At 40.0% G+C, this 22,073-nt stretch overlaps 1 protein-coding gene across 1 annotated transcript in view; it reads left to right on the top strand.

The window, feature by feature from the left end:
• cdkal1 (CDK5 regulatory subunit associated protein 1-like 1) overlaps positions 1-22,073 on the top strand; it is a 472,612-nt gene that overhangs the window by 68,254 nt on the left and 382,285 nt on the right. The window contains exon 4 of the mRNA XM_067400691.1: positions 61-145. Within this exon, the coding sequence (XP_067256792.1) occupies positions 61-145 (85 nt within the window). The remainder of the gene's footprint in view (positions 1-60; positions 146-22,073) is intronic.

Below are 22,073 nucleotides of genomic sequence, written 5' to 3'. Positions count from 1 at the left end.
CATCATGCCTGGAATCATCATGTGTAACTTGTTAATCTGTAACTGTCTCTCTTTCTCCAGAGAATCCATCTGATGCTGATCTGTGGTTACTGAACAGTTGCACAGTCAAAAACCCTGCAGAAGATCACTTCAGGAACTCCATAAAGTAAGTTACTGCATGAAAGTTTTGTGTGTATACACTTTAGGGTCTGGAAAATGAACACGTAAATTTCTGTGACTTAAAGGTAGGGTAGGCAATTTTTTATAAACATTTTTTTGTTATACATGTGGATGTTACTTTGACACACATCACCTACCTGACCACTGTTGCTGACCATGTACACCCTTTCATTGAAATGGTATTCCCTGGTGGCTGTGGCCTCTTTCAGCAAGATAATGTGCCCTGCCACAAAGCAAAAATGGTTCAGGAATAGTTTGAGGGGCACAACAATGAGTTTGAGGTGTTGACTTGGACTCCAAATTCTCCAGATCTCAATCCAGTCGAGCATCTGTGGGATGTGCTGAACAAACAAGTCCGATCCATGGAGGCCCTACCTCACAACTTACAAGACTTAAAGGAACTGCTGCTAACATCTTGGTGCCAGATACCACAGCACACCTTCAGGGGTCTAGTGTAGTCTATGCTTCCACGGGTCAGGGCTGTTTTGGCAGCAAAGGGGGGACATAGGAAGGTGGTCATAATGTTATACCTGATCGGTGTAACTTCTGGGGAAGTTTTAGGACCAAAAAATATTTGTCCAATCATTGTATTCAGTCAGAATGCAATGTATGGGATACAGTAGCAGCACGCGCTATTGTGCTTTCACATATGCCGCGCTTGCAGTGCACAACTGATCCATGGATGTATATCACAGACACAACATTTACTTATTTTTATTTCAAATCCAAAAGTTTGTCAGCATTGCGATATACATCTATATACATCTATGAAAGAGTATACACTCTTTCATAGATGTCACATTTAAATGTACTACATTTAAACGTTTTATTCAATTCATTACTTTATATTTATATAAAGTAATACTTTAGATTTATGTTATGTTGCTCACGCAAGTGGCAAAATATTTAAAGGTGCCCTAGAACTTTTTTTTAAAAGATGTAATATAAGTCTAAGGTGTCCCCTGAATGTGTCTGTGAAGTTTCAGCTCAAAATACCCCATAGATTTTTTTTTAATTAATTTTTTTAACTGCCTATTTTGGGGCATAATTAGAAATGAGCCGATTCAGGGTGTGTGGCCCTTTAATTCTCATGCTCCACGGCCAAGAGCTCGCGCTTGCCTTAAACAACATAAAACGTTCAAACAGCTAATATAACCCTCAAAATGGATCTTTACAAATTGCAGCATTCATGCAGCATGTCTAATCGCGTAAGTACAGTGTTTATTTTGATGTTTACATTGATTCTGAATGAGTTTGAGGCTATGCTCCGTAGCTAACGGCTAATGCTACACTGTTGGAGAGATTTATAAAGAATGAAGATGTTTATGCATTATACAGACTGCAAGTGTTTAAAAATGAAAATAGCGATTACTCTTGTCTCCGTGAATACAGTAATAAAAAATGGTAACTTTAACCACATTTAACAGTACATTAGCAACATGTTAACGAAACATTTGGAAAGACAATTAACAAATTTCACTAAAAATATCATGTTATCATGAATCGTGTCAGTTATTATTGCTCCATCTGCCATTTTTTGCTATTGTCCTTTCTTGCTTACCTAGTCTGTTGATTCAGCTCTGCACATCCAGACGTTAATAATGGCTGCCCTTGTGTAATGCCTTGATCATGGGCTGGCATATGCAAATATTGGGGACGTACACCCCGACTGTTACGTAAAAGACCTCCTGTTCTTCGGAGGTCTTTTAAACAAATGAGATTTATATAAGAATGAGGAAACAATGGAGTTTGAGACTCACTGTATGTCTTTTCCATGTACTGAACTCTTGTTATTTAACTATGCCGAGGTAAGTTAAATTTTTGATTCTAGGACACCTTTAAACATAAGCTATGTTAAAATCACAAACATTTTAAACTTGTGCTTTTCCATTCTCTTTTGCTGAATAATGCTTTATATTCTTTAAATTTCATTAAATTTTTCATGAATATTATTTAAATTGCAAATGTAGACAGTTAAAAACAAATCTAATACTGTTCATCATGTATCATATAACATTGACATAAAACCAAAAACATTGCAGTTCATGAAAATTCAACATTACGCAATCTTATGAGAGGAATGTTATGAACATGAACCCCCCATAATCCTTGAAACTTCACCTTTTTTCTGTACGAAACTTCAAAAAGCATTTTTTTTCAGAGGTGAGACACATGTACACATTACATTTGGTGCACTTCACCCTTACAATACACTTACAGCCACTTGCACCTGCCTTTTTTTAAACACCATGGTAGGCCAGTGGTTGGTCTGAGCCAGTAGTACTGGCTGTGATGGCAGATCTCTGATATGATTTAATCCATAATACAAATGCCATGGCAGTCCTTAACATACGACTAATCAACATTATATCACTAGCATTAATGTTTTTATTGTTATAGCTTAACAGAGTGCAGCTAACTTTTGCTAGCTAGCTAACCTATTATAATAATGGCATTCCATTATTGTGACATTCCATTATTGTGAAAACAGACATTTTCTCGATTTACCAAAAACTAATTTCATAACTTTTTTGAGTGGTGAATATGTCATCATACCTTACCTGAGATGATGTTAAAAATTTTTCTGTGAATGTGACATGGGCGGGTCCTTTTTTGTTACTGACGTTTTAGTTTAGCAACTACCATCAAGAGACGGCAGTCTGTCAGATATCGCGTCACAGAAAAAAATTGCATGTGATGTGACTTAACCAAAGCACATCATTGGCTAAACTAAGGTCTTCTCTTACCAACGAAAAAAAACTAGAATGTTCTCTTAAAGAGACGGTGGCAAGGAAATTAACACAAAGAGAATGTTGCCATATGGCAACACTATGCGGTAGAGGGTTGAATCTTTTTACAAGAAATCTGTAGGTCATAAAGTACTGTTTTTCCACCTCCACGAATAGATGAGTGCTACCCATAATGTCTCCTTGTTTACCTAATAATGTGATTATAACTGAATCTGATGTGCAGTTCTTCTGTTACATTACAATTTTTTTTTTTTTTTTTTTTTACAAATTTACTCCTTTAACAATACACGTGTCCAAATGGCCTCATGTAGGAATTGAGATGCAGCTGAAAACCCTTCAAAATAAAAAAATAAAATATTCGGTTCCACATAATCTTCAGTTCCACATAATTTCTGCCATTGTCATCTCTTGAGAAATACAATTTAACTTAAAAACCAAAAGCTTAAAGTCATCTTAATTGTAATGAATATGCAAATATTATTGAAATTAGTCAGGGAAGAAAGCGGCCTTTTCAAAACCCACAGTTCTTTAGGAAAAAAAAAAAAAAAGAATTTCCATAAGAGAGAGAGCTATTGCTATAATGCAAATGCAATTACAGCTGCATTGAGCTGTGCGTCAAGCTGCGGTGCTGGGCCTCTTGCTCCTGTTGTTACATTTCATTTACATATTGAATTAGTGCAGTGGCTTGCCAATTCAATCCCCCAACCCCTCCCTCCCTCAGAAAGGAACACACATACAGCATCTGTGGGCTTGGAGGCAAACACAAGTGTTACCACCAAGTAAACGCAAATCATTTTAAATACTGGGAAAAAAAAAAAAAAAAAAAAAAAAAAAAAGAGCAGCCATGCTAATCAGGAGAGATTCACAAAAGAAGATTTTCAGTGTGCATATATAAACATTTATATGAGTGTCTTTGGCATTAAAGTTGCAGTATGGAACTTTTCCCTTTCTATCACCATCTCTGTTTGAAACATAAAATCGCAAGTTACTTATGTTATGAATCTGTGATCACCACATTAGAACAGATCTGTCACTACATCGATATGACAATAAGTAGTATGTCCCACATTAGGCATACCGGAAAAAGGTCATCTGAATAATTAACATCCACTGCTTTTGTTCTGACCAAATGGAAACGTAAATGTTTTAAAATCATCTTACTGATGTCCTGACCTAACGATTGCTCAGTCAGATCAGATCACACATTGCAAATTAACTAGCTACCTACTGAGCCACAGAAATGTCTTACCTGTTCAGCAGAAAAAGCGCCAGCTCTGTGTCAGTCTTCAATCCCTTCATATATTGGCATTGTAGCCACCTTTCAAAAGCCATGGCGATATTTACTCTTGTTTTAGCATAGGTAAAGATCAGACCCACATTTTTCCCACGGTCATTAAGCCGGGACCCATATATTTAGGACTTTGAATGAAGCAAATTTATTTCTCAAAAATGGCTGACACACACAAGTACCATCCCACTTTACTTAACATGCACATAAACTAACACTAATGAATAAATAGTATGATGTAAGGCTATTAAATAGCAGTCCTAAACTAGTTTTTGTTAATACAATAAAGTTAGTAAGTTGGTATGAGCCACCACAGTCATCAAAAATATATAAAACAACACAAAGTGAAAATAAAGTGGTATTAAGTTTACTGAAACTACAGTTAGCATAGTAAATACACAGTACTGACATGAAGTGTCAAACCACATGGACATTGATCCTGATGAATAGAATAAACATCATTCCTTCATGGACATCCTTCCAAGCTAACAAACAACTTACCAGTTATGTAGGTTATGGGTACTTTTTTGACAATTTCATGACTTACTAATTGACAACTTAACTACAATGTTGCATGTTGCATTTGCGCATATCTCCGTACTTGTGATCGCAATTGTAGAGTGTGCATCATGAGCACAGTATAATGTCTGACAGGACAGGAAAGTTTGTTTTTCTGAGGTGAGACTTTTTAGTAACAAGTTACAAAAACAATGTTAGAATGATGACACACATTATTGACATTTAATGTCAATTTGAATTACATTTTTGTTGTTTCTTTAACCACACACTCCGCATCCCACTCAAAATGGTCTTGCAACCCACCTCTTTCTGTAGGTACGTGAGGTAACCCCGCAAAGAAGAATCTGACCCAAGAGCTAAAATTATAAATAATTTTTATAAGGGTATCTTTGCGAATCGGGGTAAGATCGGGAGACTTTAAACATTTAGTTAATGCATTAAACGCAGCAAAACTCATCAGCAGTTCTTACCAATATGGATTTGTGATGGATTTATATTCTACAAGTTGTTTTCTTAGCTTGAGGAAAGTTGATAGTGCACAATATTGGCAAGTACGTTTATACAAGTAGAAGTACATTTTGATGCGCTCAATTCACAACTTTACATTGTTCACTGTTTTGTGTCGCATATATGTAGTCTGTGTGTGGCGGCTGGCACCCCACAAAAACTATGCAAAGATTCTTGTTGTTTGACTTGTTGGTTAATTCTCTGCTGCCTGTGTGTGCTCAGATTTTAACTCTGATTTGGGACCACAATCGCCTTGACACATTGAAATCCTGCTCACTAAGCTCACATCTTCCTTCAGCTGTGTATCTCAGTGGTTTTGAGCAGTTTTGGTGACTGAAGGTGTAATGTCCTATATGAGAGAGTGAACTCCCCAATATATGGTCTACGTATGGCATAATTATTTTTATACTGATCTAATGATATTGTCTACCTCCTAAAAACATTACAGTAACCCATCTGTAGTTGGTAGCTGTAGTTTTTTTTTTTTTTTTTTTAAGCTCAATAAAATGCCTGGCATGTTTTATTTTTTTATTTTAAGCCGTTTGAATTACAGACGCACCTGAAGAATTTTTTATAAACCTAAGTGACATTTGGTCCTTGTGAAGCACAGGTACTAGTGTGAACGAACTGCTGCACAATCCTAAACTTCTGTTGTTTTCAAGCACGTATGTCAATTTAACATTCAGTGAGAAATGTTCACATGTTGCTTCACTATGACAGCAGAGTTTGAAGAGTGTTTACATTAAGTTTAAATGCCTGTACACACTGGGGCGAATACCGCACATGTTTATCGCCAGCTTTTTTCGCGACTTTTTTGTGTTCATACCCAAGCGATTTTCACTGGCGATGCGCAGAGTGAACATGTAAATTCACTCCCTGACCGTATGGGTAACACTTTACAATATGTTTCATTTGTTAAACATTAGTTAATGGATTAACTAACATGAACTAACAATGAGCAATACATTTGTTACTGTATTTACTAATCTTCGTTAGTGTTAGTTAATGAGAATACAGTTGTTCATTCTTTGTTCATGTTAGTTCACAGTGCATTAACTAATGTTAACAAGCTTTTAATAATGTATTAGTAAATGTTGAAATTAACATTAACAAAGATTAATAAATGCTGTATAAGTGCAGTTCATTATTAGTTCATGTTAACTAATGTAGTTTACAATACGGTTCATTAGTTAACATTAGTTAAGTGTTACCACAGTATGTGTGTGTATGTATGTGTATATATATATATATATATATATATATATATATATATATATATATATATATATATATATATATATATATATATATATATATATATATATATATATATATATATATATATATATATATATATATAATATATATAATATATATATATATAATATATATTATATATATTATATATATTATATATATAATATATATATAATATATATTATATATATATATTATATATATATTATATATATATTATATATATATTATATATATATTATATATATATATATAATATATATAATATATATACACACACACACACACACTACTATTCAAAAGTTTGGGGTCAGTAAGATTTTTTAATGTTTTAAAAGAAGTATCTTCTGCTCACCAGAAGTCTTGTTTTCACTTGTGTTACATTTCTGAGCGTTTCCCTGTATCCTGTCTACCTATCTGTTCTTGATCCTGCCTGGTTACCTGTTTATGATTCCTTGCTGCATACCTCCTGGACTGTTTGTTTCCTGGACTGTGAATGATATCTGCCTGCTTCGATCTACTGCCTGTACCCTGACTACGATTCTGCCTAGCCCTTGCTGTTCCTGTTTGCCCCTGCTTAGACCCTGCCTGTACGACCATGCTTACTTTTGTAATAAAGCTTGCAGATGGATCTCTGCCTGAGTCTCCCTTTGTTACAATTATCAATGTTGAAAACAGTGTACAATTTTTTTTTTTTCAAAATTCTTCAATGAATAGAAATGAATTTATTTAAAATAGAATATTTTCTAACATTATAATTGTCTTTACTGTAACTTTTGATCAGTTTAACTCATCCTTGATGAATAAAAGTATTAATTTTATTTCTATCCCCCAAAAATAAAATTAAAATTCTTACTGACCCCAAACTTTTGAACGGTAGTGTTTGTGTCATGATCACAGTCTGCTCCTGTCAGTTCCCGGACTACACTTCCCACAATCCTCCCTGCCAGTCACATGTTCACTCTACACCAATCACCTGTCGCCACATACAATCACCTGTCGCCATGCACACACTCCTCACTAATCACTGCAGCTTGTTACCTGGACTATAAAAGGACTCTCACTCACACCATCCAATCGCGAAGTCTTGATTACCCTGCGTGTCAATTCCAAGCGTTATCCTGTTTTCCTGTTTGTTCCTGTCTGTTCCTGTCTTTGACCCTTGCCTTGTTATCCTGTTCTGTGACTGATATCTGCCTGCCTTTGACCATTGCCTGTATTTTGACCACGATTCTGCCTGTTCCTTGTGATTCCTGTTTGCTCCTGTCTGACCCTGCCTGTACGACCACTCTAACTTCAATAAAGCTTGCAGATGGATCTTACCATGAGTCCGCATGCGTTACAGTTTGTTACAAAAGATTTAGATTTCAGACAAATTGCTATTCTTTTGAACTTTCTATTTATCATAGCATCATGAAATAAAAATGTAAATAACTGTTTTCAACATTGATAATAATCATAAATCAAAATGGCCGCTACTGAATGAGTGCTCCAAAAGGTCTCAGCCTGCTGCATTATTAACTTGACTTCTTGAGTAGGTGCTATAAAATTCATGTGATCTAAAGTTAAACCTAAAAGTTTGTTCTATCAACAGTTGAAAGAATTTCTATCAAACACTGTCACAATGGAGAATATGGATCAATGAGTTTTCCCTCCAAACAATCTTGGGTGCCATACAACAAAGTAAAATGACTGCCCATATTGACAATATGATTCTACCTGTGCAGACTACTTTAAACAATATACAAGGGTCACTATCTACACTATGTGACCAAATCACAGAGTTAGAGCATCGTGTAAGTGCTAATGAATGTAACATCGAAGATCTGACTAAGCGAGTTGCTGTGCTTGAAAAGGAGAACACATACCTGAGGGAAAAAGCCGATGATGCCGAGAACAGGAGCAGGGTTAACAATCTTCACTTCAATAATGTTTTAGAGCACAGTGAAGGCACCGACACGGCAAGCTTCATAATTCAGCTTCTATGCCACCTTTTCAGCAGTGACAGCTTTCCCACACCGCCAGTGATTGAAAAGGCTCATCGTTCTCCTACATACAGCTCCATAAGTAATGCGAGATCTCCACGGCCTATCCTTGTAAAGTCTCTACACTTCCAGGATAAAGTAAAAATCTTGCGTTTGGCCAAAGAGAAAAAAGAGCTCAGTTTCCAAGGCAGACGCATATACATCAATCCCGATTTCAGCATAGATCTGCTTAAAAGACGCCGCCAATACGATGACATCAAGAAAAAGCTGCGTGAAGCAGGCAAAAGTTACTCTTTTCTATACCCTGCTACTTTGAGAGTCATTATTGATGGCAAACCCAAGCTTTTTCACACTCCCGGGGAAGCATATGAGTTTTTTCGGGATTTCGTCTCTTCTCCATGTCAACTTATAACTCTGGACTGGTCATTCTTCTAACGGCTGAATAATGTTTGATATTACGAAAGATACACCATATACGGTAAATACTTTAAACTTCTTACTTAAGTACTGTACATGCCTGGTCATGTCACTGCAAGCACTTCTTTAAGTTTTTTGTTTTTCTAATGACTCTACAAGTATGTTTTATGTTTGCCGTATTCTGCGGTGTTCTGTCGCACATTAGGCTACTATGCTAATGTCGTGAGACCTCAGTAAGTGTAATTCACTGAAATATCTAGTGGGCAAATTATGATTTTTTTTTTTTTTATGTGCTTGCTATTTTGAGTTTATCTTCTTTGGTGATTTAATACACATTTTTATGTCTGTTTGAGTTTCCTTATTATATTATTACCCCTACATTTAACTAAAGTAGTAGAGACGAGCAGGCTGTACCAGTTATCTGCAATTGCAGTGAGCCTCCTATTTTTCACTTTTATGTATGTCATGTCCTGTTTGTCTGTGTGTTTGTCTGTTGTGTGTTTGTCAATGTATTTCTTCTGCTTTATGTCCTCTTTCTCTCCTATGCCCCATCTCATACTTATTAAATTTGAGGAATAGAATCGTTTAAGGGTCTAAAAATAATCCACCTTAACATAATAAGTCTAGTACCAAAAATTGATCTTCTGAGAGTTTGGGTTTCCTATCATAAGCCTCATATTATCACCCTTTCTGAAACATGGTTACACAATAAAATATCAGATGTTGATATAAAGATGGATGGTTATGCTCTTTTTAGAGCTGACAGAGGCTCCAGGGGAAGTGGGTTAGTAACATATGTTTCTACAAATTTAACAGGTGAACTTCTCATTCCAACTGTTGAGCCGGTTAATTTTGAATCACTCATTGTAAAAATAATTTTTCACGACAATAAACATATAATTATAACTAATATCTATAAACCACCATCTGCTTCATCTGATTCAATTAAGTCAATTATTAATACAATTAATTATCTCAGAAAAAACAGTGAAATCGTGGTTCTTGGTGATTTTAACTGCAATTGGCTTCACCGTTCCTCCTCGAGTGACAGAAATATGATTGCAGAGGCCAATTTTACTCAGTTAGTAAAAGAACCAACCAGAATTGGTCGCTGTTCGTCATCCTTGCTTGACTGGATACTAGTTACAAATCCAGATAGAATAAGTACATCGGGTATATTGTCTGACAGCTTTAGTGACCCCTCAATTGTTTTCTGTGTGTGGAAAATCAAAATACCCAAATTACCACCCAAATATATTAAAGTCAGACAATGCAAAAACATAAATACTGAACAATTTATAAATGACCTGGCTAATATTAATTGGACTAGATTTTATTTAATTCCTTCTGTTGAGAATGCATGGGATTTCTTCTATTCTGAAGTTAACAATGTAATTAATCAACATGCTCCATTTAAAACGATTCGTGTGAAAGGTCGACATCTCCCATGGATTAGTCCTGATTTAATATGCCTTTTTAAAAAATGTGATCGAGCGTGGGAAAAATGTAAACAACCCTACTGATCGGAAAGTATATCGACAACTTAGGAACCACTGCAAAACACAAACTCGGAATGCAAGATCTAACTATTATAAGGATGCCTTTAGTCAAAATTGGAATAATCCTAAACAGTTCTGGAAACATCTAGATCACCTCCTTAATAAATCAAATAATGACTCTAGGGATGTCCCGATCACGTTTTTTTGCCCTCGAGTCCGAGTCCGAGTCATTTGATTTTGAGTATCTACCGATACCGAGTCCCGATCCGATACTTCTATAATACATGAAAAAGAATAAAAAAGAGCGAAAAAACAGATCCAGGAACATGAAACAGTGCTTTTCAGGTTTTTCAGGTATCTAACAGTCGTTTTCACGTACAGAAAAAGGATAAAGTAATCAAATATAAAATATCACTGCATCTTTACTGTATAAAATAAATAAAGATTAATCATTATTGAAGTTACAAAAACTATTCAGTCAAGAGCAGTAAGTGATTTCTTTATTTGTTGTTTTATTTAACATAAAAAACAGGCAGCAGAAATAGTTTTTCTCCCTTTAAGACATGCACGATCCAGTACATACCTATACTGTTCCACATGCGCTGTCTTTCTCGACTAATATACGTTCACTTAAGACACTTATGTTTGCTAGGATACTCGCTAGGACGGGCATTTTTAAATAATTTTTGTATGAATTTGTCCGCTGAAGCGCAAGACGTGAAAGAGAAAATTTGTGTGCGCGCTTCGGATGAGCGCACACAAATCTTCTCACTCTTTCGCGTCTTGTTCTTGAAGGTTTAAATCAACAAGGCTTAAATGAGTTAGTTTAAACACAGACAGCAACATGTGCTGTTCAGATCTCACCTGTATCGACACCCGGGTGATGACGGCGTAAATGACTGGACATGAGAGCAGACGGCACTCGCAGTTAACAGTTTACAAGAGTGACTGTTTTGTCCACGCTTTTTGATTATCGTTGTTGTAACGTTTTGCGCATCCATCGAATGAAACGTACATTATTTGAACTCTGTCTGTTTTCCACGTTGCTATTTTAAACAAACGATACGGTACGGTTCGATTTTTTTTACCGAAAACCGTTGCACCCCTAATATATATATATCCGAGTCCTGATCGGGAGGTAACGTCCGATTCCGATCGAGTCTGAAACCACGTGATCGGGCTCGGTTTCCGATCACATGATCGGATCTGGACATCCCTAAATGACTCTATTAATAGCGTTATTGCAAATGATCATGTTATTTCTGATCCTCTTATGATCGCTCAGGCATTTAACGCACATTTCTCTCAAATTAGTAGTTCACTATATTCTGATTATTTAGTTTCTTCTAGTTCATCAAATCAAACTGATGGATCTTTTTCATTTTCTAGAATTCAGCCATCTGAAGTATTTCAAGCCATCTCTGAATTAAAAAATGGTAGTGTTGGACCTGATGGGTTGGAAGCCAAATTTCTTAAACTTGGATCCAGTATATTAATACATCCACTTTCTGATTTATATAATATGTCTTTAGATTTGAGTTCTATTCCAATTGTTTGGAAAACAGCAAGAGTAACTCCAATATTTAAGGGAGGTGACAATACAGATTTATGTAATTACCGTCCAATTTCTATTATTTGTACAGTTACCAAAATATTTGAAAATATTATTTATCAACAATTATATAAATATCTTAATCAATCAAACATATTATCTCCTTATCAATCAGGTTTTCGTTCTGGGTATTCTACTATAACTGCTTTACTTAAATTCACTAACGATGTATTCTCCTCCTGTGACAAGAACCAATGTACAGGTGCTTGACCTCTCCAAGGCTTTTGACTTGGTAGATCACTACTTGCTCCTGGACAAGCTTAAATCCATAGGTTTTAATAGAAATGCTCTCTTATGGTTTAATGCTTATCTCCATAACAGACGTCAGTTTGTTCAATTTAAAGATGCAAAGTCTGATGAATGTATTATGGAGAAAGGTGTGCCACAGGGTTCTATCCTTGGCCCCCTTCTTTTTTCTATTTTTGTTAATGATCTCCCCCAAGTATGTAATAATTGTCAAGTACATTTATATGCAGATGATACTGTTGTCTATTTTTCAAGTTCCAACTCATTTCTTCTTCAGAACAAATTACAGACAGATCTTAAATCAGTTTCAAAATTGGCTTAAAAGTAACTTCTTAAAACTCAATATGAAAAAATCATTATGTATGCTCTTTGGTACTCATCATTCTCTTAAATCTGCTGAACTTAACCTGTATTTTGATAATGGTACTCCAGTGACAAAAGAGACCTCTGTTAAATATATATATAATTGTAACGTCTGGATGGATCCGTTCAGAGTCAATAAACTTTGGAGTTTCAGAATGCTTTTAACCTGATGAACTTTGTTTCTTAATCACTAAATCGGCTCCGAACAGTCTACTAAAGATGAGCCCACTTGACACCTTTGTTGCCCTCCGAGGTAACACAGCAGGCCCAATTTCCTTGCTCTTAGGACATCAAAGGGGCCCCTCATGTGGACTATGGGCCAGATCCACATTCCAGCACCCACACACACTGGCACACACAAAAACACACACACAGACACACATACAGAAACACACAAACATAAATTTTTAACTGTATATATATCCTACCACTATGCTGAAATATATATTTCATATATTTTAGGGCCTATGCATGTTTCCTAGTGTTTAAATTAGTGTATTTGTGCTAGTGTGCATTTTAACGATATAATTTTGTCTGTAAACCATAACTTCTTGTCTATGCCTTTCTAATCTGGCGAGTTTGGTCTCTCCGTAAAGCTCCGGACTCGAGCTATTTACTGAGGTGGGTCACATGGCTGACATATGCATTTTTCTATGTGTTTAATGATACTGTGAAGAAAGCACTCGATCTCGAAATCCGGTCTGATGGCCACTAAGTATGCAAATTCATCTAGGAGACCAAACCAAGGAACTTTGCCCGCCAGATAGTGCTGCGCATCTATTGGCCGCTACAATTCAGGAGGTGTGTTAGTTTGGGTTTCCATAAAAACAACAACACACACCTTTTCTGTGTTCTCCCGGTGACCTCCCGATCGTCTCGTGCACGTCTCCCCGGACGCCTCAGGTGACCGCGCTTCCCAACCACGCGCGCAGCTCGGGAGGACCACTTCCTTTCTCTCTCTCTCTCTTCGGTTAAGTTACTTAAGTTTAAACCTCTTTTGAAAACCCCGCCGGAGAAACCCTCTCGGAAAGGACCAAGCCAAGCGCGTTGAAACTGCTACTCACGGACTTGAACCAATAAGCAAGTATTATCATTTACCTTAAATTTGTCTAAACTGATTTCTGTGCTGGCTCTCTCAAAAGGGTTTAACTGTGTAATTTGCCATTCTTTGATCATCTTTCTTTCCCTGTCTTTTCTTCATTTTCATTCTCGTGTATATATATGTATTTTCTTGTATATATATATTTAGATGTATAACCTCTGTATTCGTAGCTGCATATATTAAAACACTTAATTCATGCTCGATTGTTCTGTTGTTCTTCCAACTGAAGACCAAGTCACTTTAACGTTTTTTCGATCGCTTTATGCTTTAGTTATTTTCATGGCCAGAGAATAACTCCGTTTATAATATTCTGTGAGGGACTTAGTTTGCTGGACAAACGAACAGTTTCTCTAAATAATTATTAAACCAGAACTAATCATATATGTAATTGATTATAATTCGTTGTAATTGATTCACAATATATGTTTAATTCCCCATTGGGTCGATATATGAATCATAATTTATTCATAACCTTATGACTTATTATATTCATATTTCATCCATAAATTGATTAATAACCGCTACACATTCGTTACATATATTATTTGGTGGAGGATTCGCGAGCAACGTTTTAAACTTGGTTTTCGGTAAAAGAGCAATGTAGAATAATTTTGTATGATTTAACTTACATGCGCGCTTTATTCAGTGAGAAGACGCACGGGTCCTCACTACGCACCGTTAACAAGCTGCTGTTTGTGTCTAGAAACACTGCAGGCATAGCCTTGGTTGACCGTGAAATACACTGCAGTCCATTGATATCTCAAGCTCGTATCTGTGAAGGACGACAATCTTTGCAGTAAGTTACAGTTTTGAATATTAATTTCCGCTTGAATAAACGAATTGAATCGTGTTCAGCGAGTTTAGAGGGTCGTGGCGAGATTCCTGCGACCACTCTTTCGAGGCCTCATTATATTTACCCGCTATTGAATCTGAATTTCTTGTGTCGTCCAAAAATTCACAATAGCCGGTTTGCTCCTGGGTTACGTCGTTTGGACTAGCTACCCAAAACCACGTGATCCCCGTTACAGATCTAATCGGAAAAGCAGTCCGTCTGGTTTATCGATTGATGTGTAATAATTTGGAGCTCGTATCAGCATTCTGATCCAATGTTGATTAGTAACAGCGGCGAAGCAATCCCGCAAAAGTTACATATTCGCGTGCATTAAAGTTTGCACCAAAGGGACTGATTCCCAGAGTTGTGTACCCGTGAGTAAAACGGTACACATATATTTATGAAAGAATCCGCTGAGGTTCTATAGTTGTAATCGTGACCGTGCAGTTAAAACAGCGTAAGGGTCAGAAACCCACAAGCGCGCTCGTTTTTGTATCACGAATTAAAGAAAGGGGATGCAGTAACTCTGACCAGACGCCAGAGGGCAGTCTGCTCAGGTGTGCCACCCCTCCCTACTTATTGGTTGTGTGGACTCAGTGACGCCACCGCGTGGACGTTCTGAGTTAAAGCCGCTCCATACTTTGAACTGAAATTATCTCCAAGTTATCTTTTGCTTCTCTATACTGCGGGGAGTTGTAAAAGTAATTTGCTTTTGGTGGTTATGCTTTCCAATCATTGTTGGAATGTGGTTTACTGATTTAAATTTAATTTAAACACGTTTAAATTTTTAATTTAAATTGTTTCCCTTCCAACAAGGGAATTCACTTTCTGAGAGTGCGCCCTGGTGGACACTGTCAGATAAGTCAATTCTCTTTTCCCTTGTATTCTTTTTCCTGTATTCACAGATCTACTTTATTTTATTTTATTTCAGTTTATTTATTTTATTTTTATTCCACTTTGTGTTATTTCATCCATTCCCTTTTTGTCTTTTCTCTCTCTCAAGTTATTTCTTTAGTTTACTTTGGAAACTCATTCCCTTTATTACTTAATGTTTTATTTTATTCACTCTTAGTTCTGGGTCCTGTGTGTTATTGGCTGGCAATAATATTCACGCACACCCAAGCCTCCCTTATTTCATACACTTATTTTTGAATTTAATTAAATAACATTTAATTCAATTTTAAAATTAAGTAGTGTCAATCAGTTGGCATTTTGCTATCAACAAGCAATTCTCTTTAGGAAAAATCTGCAAATAGGGAAGGCTTTCTCTTTTCTTTCTCCCATTCTGTTATTCTATGCACTCATTTAAATTTAATTGAACAAGTTTAATTCAAATTTGAATCAAGTGCCTCTGAATTATCCTCTTTTCGCTTTTTCCCATCCTGTTATTCTATGCACTCATTTAAATTGAATTGAACAGAGTTTAATTCAAATTTGAATCAAGTGCATCTGATTTGTTTTTGTTTTCTGTTATCTTTACTTTTCTGCTTCTAGCTAGTTCATTTTAGACCCCTACTCTTTTATCCTACACACTTAATTAGTTAAATTCTATTTAAACAAGATTTAAATTGAGTTTTAAATTTACAATTAAGTCGTGTTTACCTGATTGTTTGTGCACTTGCAGATAAGGCCCTTTAGCGCCCTGGGGTGAGCTGACGGTTGCTCCAGTGAGTTCCAGTGAGTGGAGCTACCTGGCCTGGCGTTTCTTACACTAACCGTGTGTGAATCGTGGACATTCTGACCTCGTATCACGGGCAACACGCAAGGACATCAGCGAGTTGTGTATCAGGTACAGGGAGGCAACGAGACCCGGGGTGACAACAAGCGGCAATTTTGTTTAATTTCCCTGCTCAGGCTTCTGCATGACAGAACCGCCCGTTTGGAGTAACTGCCCGTAAAGGGGACAGACTCTGAGTTCAGGGAAAACTCAATCTTGACTGGTCACTCGGGCCGTTGGCGCAAATACCTTGCCAAAGTGCGCAATTGTGCTGGTGTTCCCTGTTTGAGAGGTTGCACCGTGGTACAAAGGGGACAGGTGGCCACGGACACCGCAGTAGAGTGTTTGATCGGCGAGGAAAGGTGGCCTGCCATTGAGTTCTTATCTGAGCACCCACGATTCACCCAGGCCTAAATTAGTGACATACAGTCACTTCACCTAATTGAAAGCCACAGAATATTACATATTCTTCAATTACTCAGGTGCGGGCCAACCCTTAGGCTCTCGATCCATACCATCCCTCTAGGTTTTATGACGCAACCGTGCACTCGCCTGACACCGTCATAAACCCAGCTGGAATAGGAAGTTTAAGTTTCACTTCTCCCCTCTAGCCCTTCTGTTTTAGTTTATTGCGATTCTATTTTTATTCCTTTCTATTTGTTTACTGCTCTATTTCTCATTTAATTGCATCCACCCTGTTCTGTTTTGCTTCTCTACTGTGTTTGTTTCTTTCAGTTCATGTAAAAGCAGAGCCTGTGAGAGCCATCACGGAAAACTGAGTAATAGATAGACGACCGAGCAGCGAGAGTCATCAAAGGACTCTTAGGGCTACCGCCTGTCAAAATCTTTATTCAAATCCGGCACTCACCCACACAAATTGACCCGCGTGGTCCTTTTGGCTATCGACAATTAAGTGTCTAGCCTACATTCCACTAACTGTCTGCACCAGTTAACTGGAACCAAACCAAAGAATTATATAATCATGCATTATTATAAGTCGTTAGCCCTGCGCGTGCTCGCATTGGTTCTGTTTGTGCTGTCTTTCTCTCGCCAACAGCAAGCTAACGTGTTCAGAGCAGCCAGCCCCAGCACCCATGGGGACGGACTCAAGACCGGGTTGGGCTCCCTGACCAGCACAATCCTGCCCAACGACGCTGTGGATCCCCAGCACCTAAGCAACGAGCAGCTGGACGACAACCTGAATCGACTAATGGCCCACGATCCAATGCCGAGCTACAAAGAATGGGCGAAAGTCATCCGAGCCATCGCCCACAACCTCCAGCTCCAGGCGGAGGACGCCCGGAGGAATCAGGCCCAGATTCATCGTCACCACGATCAGCGACTCGTCGAGACCCAGGACCAGCGTTGGACAGCGGACGAATCCAAACCCAAGCTGCAGGAGGAGCTGCAAAGACTTCAAAAAGCCCTTGCAGAGCTCCACCTGGAGGTGGAGCGTAGAAAACTGACTGGAAAACTCCAACACAGCGAAGCTCCCCTAGCCAAAGCAGAAACTAAGCTGAAAGACAGACACACTAAAGCCATGACCTGTGAAAATCATCTCAAACAGGCCCAGAAAGGAGTTATGGCTCCGAAACAACAAAGAGACTATGTGAATGAACTTGACACTGGTTACAGAGTACTGAAAAGTGGCATGGGAGGGGAAACACACATCACAGAGTTTCCCCTAACCAGTCAAGAAGCCCTAATTCCAAATGGGGTTAAAAGTCCACTGCCCAAAACGTCCAACGGCCAAGAACCTTCGCCAGCAGCTGTCACATCCAACTGCCAGCACCTGCGACAGGTTCTGATCCAAAAGCTTTCTGACCCTGCATCAGATCAAGGGCTCCCTGCTGCCATGGACCTAAAACGGGGCAGACTGAATAACCCATACACTTTCTACAGCCGAATGCAAAGAGGGTACTACGGAGCACGTAACCAGCCAGCAACGGAGGAAGATTTCATCTTCAACCCTCTGCTTCTCCGAGAGCTGCACCCTGCGGTGAGTGATCATCTGGCAGCCTTGGCCTGCTCAAGCAGCATGTCTATTCAGCAGCCGCGAGACTTGGTCGACGAAGCTCAAGCCAAGCAGAGAACTGCGTCTAAAAAGACTGTAGAAATTCCAACCAGTTACCCAGACTCCGATCACTGTCCAGAAACCTGTCCTTACCTTTTTGAAAGACTGAGAAATGAAGCTGAAAGACAAACTCAGACTCTCAAGTCACAAAGATGTGAGCTGAATGTGCAGTCGCACAGTCCAAATGAGGTCCACCTTGAACACACAGCTCCCACACACCACACCATTGGTCGAGTGAGCCTGGTACCTCCTGTGTGCGTAGCGCAAATGGACACGTTTCTCTGTTCCACTCACAAAGACCTGCTAGACTGTTTTGAGCCCTTATTGAACGCCAGACCACTGAAAATCTGGGCTCAAGTGTGTGAACTTCTGCCTTCCCAGTCACCCAGGCCACCTGAGCCAGACGGTCAGGTCACAGAGGTCGCGGGAAATCTCCCAGCTAACCGCGGGAACCCGGTCTTAGAGCACAGTTCAAGTTCGCTACCCGGCACACTTCAACCCACCATAGACTGTAGCTCCCTCTGCTCCAAGGTCATGACAGACTCACAGCTGAATGATGTAACTACAACAGACATTATTCTCACACTGTGGGCAGACAACTCAGCCTTCAGCCACACGCTGTTAAATGCTCTCAGTGAAGGAACACCGGACCTCCCATTTGTCAACAAGCAAACACACTTTCCACTAGACTTTCGTCTGTCAACCATGATGACCGTCAAGGACATCTGCGTTGTGAACTTCAAATGGAACAACCGGCATTTAACCCATCACTTCCTGGTCCTTCCAGACATCCTGATGCACTCTAATGCTCATACGGACAGTGCAAATGAGTTGTTGTGGGCCCCAATGACTGTACAGCTTCCTGTTGTTCCTGTCAACACTGCCAACTTCCTGTCAGGCCAGACTATCCAACAGGTCTGCATCCTGATCAACATACAGGAACTTGTAGTACCACCTTACACCAAAGGGGGTGCTGTTTGGATCAACATACAGGAAATTGTAGTACCACCTTACACCAAAGGGGGTGCTGGTTGGCTCAACAGGCAATGTGGTCAAACCCTAAGCCACATGCTGGGCTCCTTCACACTGTCACATGAAGGCGTGGAACTTGGACTTGCTCTAAAAGCCACACCGCTAACTGAAGTGTCACCCTACGTAGTTCACAGCTGGCTCAACGAATGCATGGTCACAGACATCAGCATTCCCAAAGCCCACCATCTAGAATGGATAATGGACCACGGCCCCTATGACTTTGAACGCAAGTTAACAGTCATTAACTTAATACCAGCTGCCATGGTCCCAGAAGGAAGCTTAAGCAACACAAGTTTCACAGCATCCTCCAAGAGCATCTCCATCACTTCCATCAAACTGGTACCCACAGAACAGGTGCACAGAACGGAGCTGATGGAGGACAAACACCTTGCAGTACCCACAGTCGCTAACCAGCCTGCCTGGGAAACTCAGGAAAGCGCTGCACCTCTGACAGCCAACCTGACAGCTAACACCACAACAGAGGAGCCCTTCCCAAGGTTTGAGCCTAAAGGCCAACAGATCCAGAAAGATGCAAGTGCGCTAAAGAATGATGCAGACTGTCAAAAACTCAGAAACGTCTTGCACAAATTCAAAGTGACATTTGACAAAGACCTTTTATGCTGTGGTCTCACTAAACTTCACACAGTGCATAGTGCAACACACCCAAATGCTCCTCCCACCTTAATCAGGCAGTACGAAGGTCACATCGCCCCACATGAACCAGTACAGGAGGTTGTTCATTCAACAGAAGGAAAAGGTGTTATCTGCCCATGCAACAGCACCTATTCAGCCCCTACCTGGTCCATTGTCAAACCAGACAGCAAGTGGCGACCCACCAGCGACTTCAGGAGGCTGAACCAGCAGGTGCCACTGCCACAACGTGCCAGAAAGCACAAGTCTGCACGGAGCGGAGATTCAGCTGCCTGTCAAAACTGCTATAACAGCACACCAGCGTTGACACTTGAGATACTGGTACCCCAACAACAGCGACCAGCCTGTCACAGATACCTCAAAGAGAATGCGTGCCAAGGAATGCCCACGGCCTATGTCGATGGACGTTCCTACAACCATGAGGGCATCCCACAGGCAAATGCAGGGGTACGATGGTTAAGAAACCAACCCTGCCAACCACAGAACAGCAGGTGGGGTCCCCGGTCATGTCAATATGGTGAAGCAGCAGCTACCCTCAAAACCCTTCACGTCTCCTCAGCTCATAACATCAGGGAACTCATGTGCACAGACTCACACGTTGCCAGACCTTGTTTCACATGCCATCTTCTGGGCTGGAAACAAACTGGTTTCAAGACTGAATGCAACAAGCAGGTGAAACATCAACACATGTTCCAGACACGTGATCACCTCACCCAAGCACACGACATGATCGTTTACTGGGAAAAGGTGAAAAGATGCTTGAAGCAACCAGGGCGTGACAAAGGTGTGAACGACCAAACTAATGCCCTTGCCAAGACTGGCACACTGCATAACAAGCTATGGTCACACCCACCCCATTCACCCACCCTTAGTGTGGCAACAACAACCCGCAGCCAGCGGACTGTTCCTGCAACATTTCCCACCTTACTGCCACTGCCACTGACAACCAAACTTTCCAACATTTCCATTCGACATGTTTTGTACCACCACTCAGACCCCTCCAACCTCCCGTTCCCGGCATCTGGTCCCACGGCGGCCCCTAGCAACAAACGACTGCACGAGACCGACCACATGCTGCGTGTGGGAATAAACTTTCTAAAGTATGTCCCTGATGTCCTCACAGCGCCAAAGCTTGTACTGCCACAGGGCCAAAAGGGGGTGAACTGATATACACCCACGACACACCATGTGCCAAACACCATGGCACCAGAACTACGGACGAGACATTAAAACAAGTGGCGCACTGGCCCAGCATGCAGCAAGATGTGGCAGAGCACGCCAGAGGATGTCAAGTTTACCGTCATGTCCAGACTGCAAACGCAAAGCACCGAGCTTCACTGCAAAACCGAGGAATCACATTTCCACGGTCAGTCGACCAGAAAGACTGGACGGTAAAACCTCCTCTGATGCTCATGGCCATCACAGACACCGTACAGGAGTCAACTCAGGTGTTCCCCACAGAACTACTGATGGCACGGCAGGTGCCACTGCCGTTGCATCTGTACCAACCAGGAGACTTGAGTCTCATCACAGCCTGCTCCCCTCATCAGCAGCACAACAAGCTCCGCCTACAACTGAGAAAGCAACTCGCAACACAGAGCCAAACCCTGCAAACCACCTGCAAATCCTGGAAAGGTATTGCGGTGGTTCTCCGCACTCACAGTTTCCTGCTGATCCAAACTGCGAACTCAAGGAAGCAACTGTTTACAGTCCTCCAGAATGACTTTGCCCAAAATCAGCTGGTTATAGCTCTGTTGACAGACCTGCTGCGAGAAATTAGCTTCTCTATGGACAGAGTGGCTATGAATAGGAGTCCTCAGTATCCTACACAAACTGTGCTGGACTTTGCTACTGGCAGACCCAAAGACATGGTCAATGTCAGGTGGCGGCAACGTAACACCCATGCCAAGAAACACACCTCAGTTGCGGTAGCCTACCACAACAGCAACCCACGGCTGTGCCCGGCTCCCCACTTTCGCAGGTGTAGTTTCACCAAAGACTTTCAGTACTTCTGCCCAAACCAGCTCTTCCTCAGAAACCACACTGAAGGAATGGGCCGGTTG

The sequence above is a fragment of the Chanodichthys erythropterus genome, chromosome 2 (genome assembly GCF_024489055.1).
Source record: "Chanodichthys erythropterus isolate Z2021 chromosome 2, ASM2448905v1, whole genome shotgun sequence".
In the NCBI taxonomy this organism is placed as follows: Eukaryota; Metazoa; Chordata; class Actinopteri; order Cypriniformes; family Xenocyprididae; genus Chanodichthys; species Chanodichthys erythropterus.
This window is presented reverse-complemented; position numbering and strand designations above follow the sequence as displayed.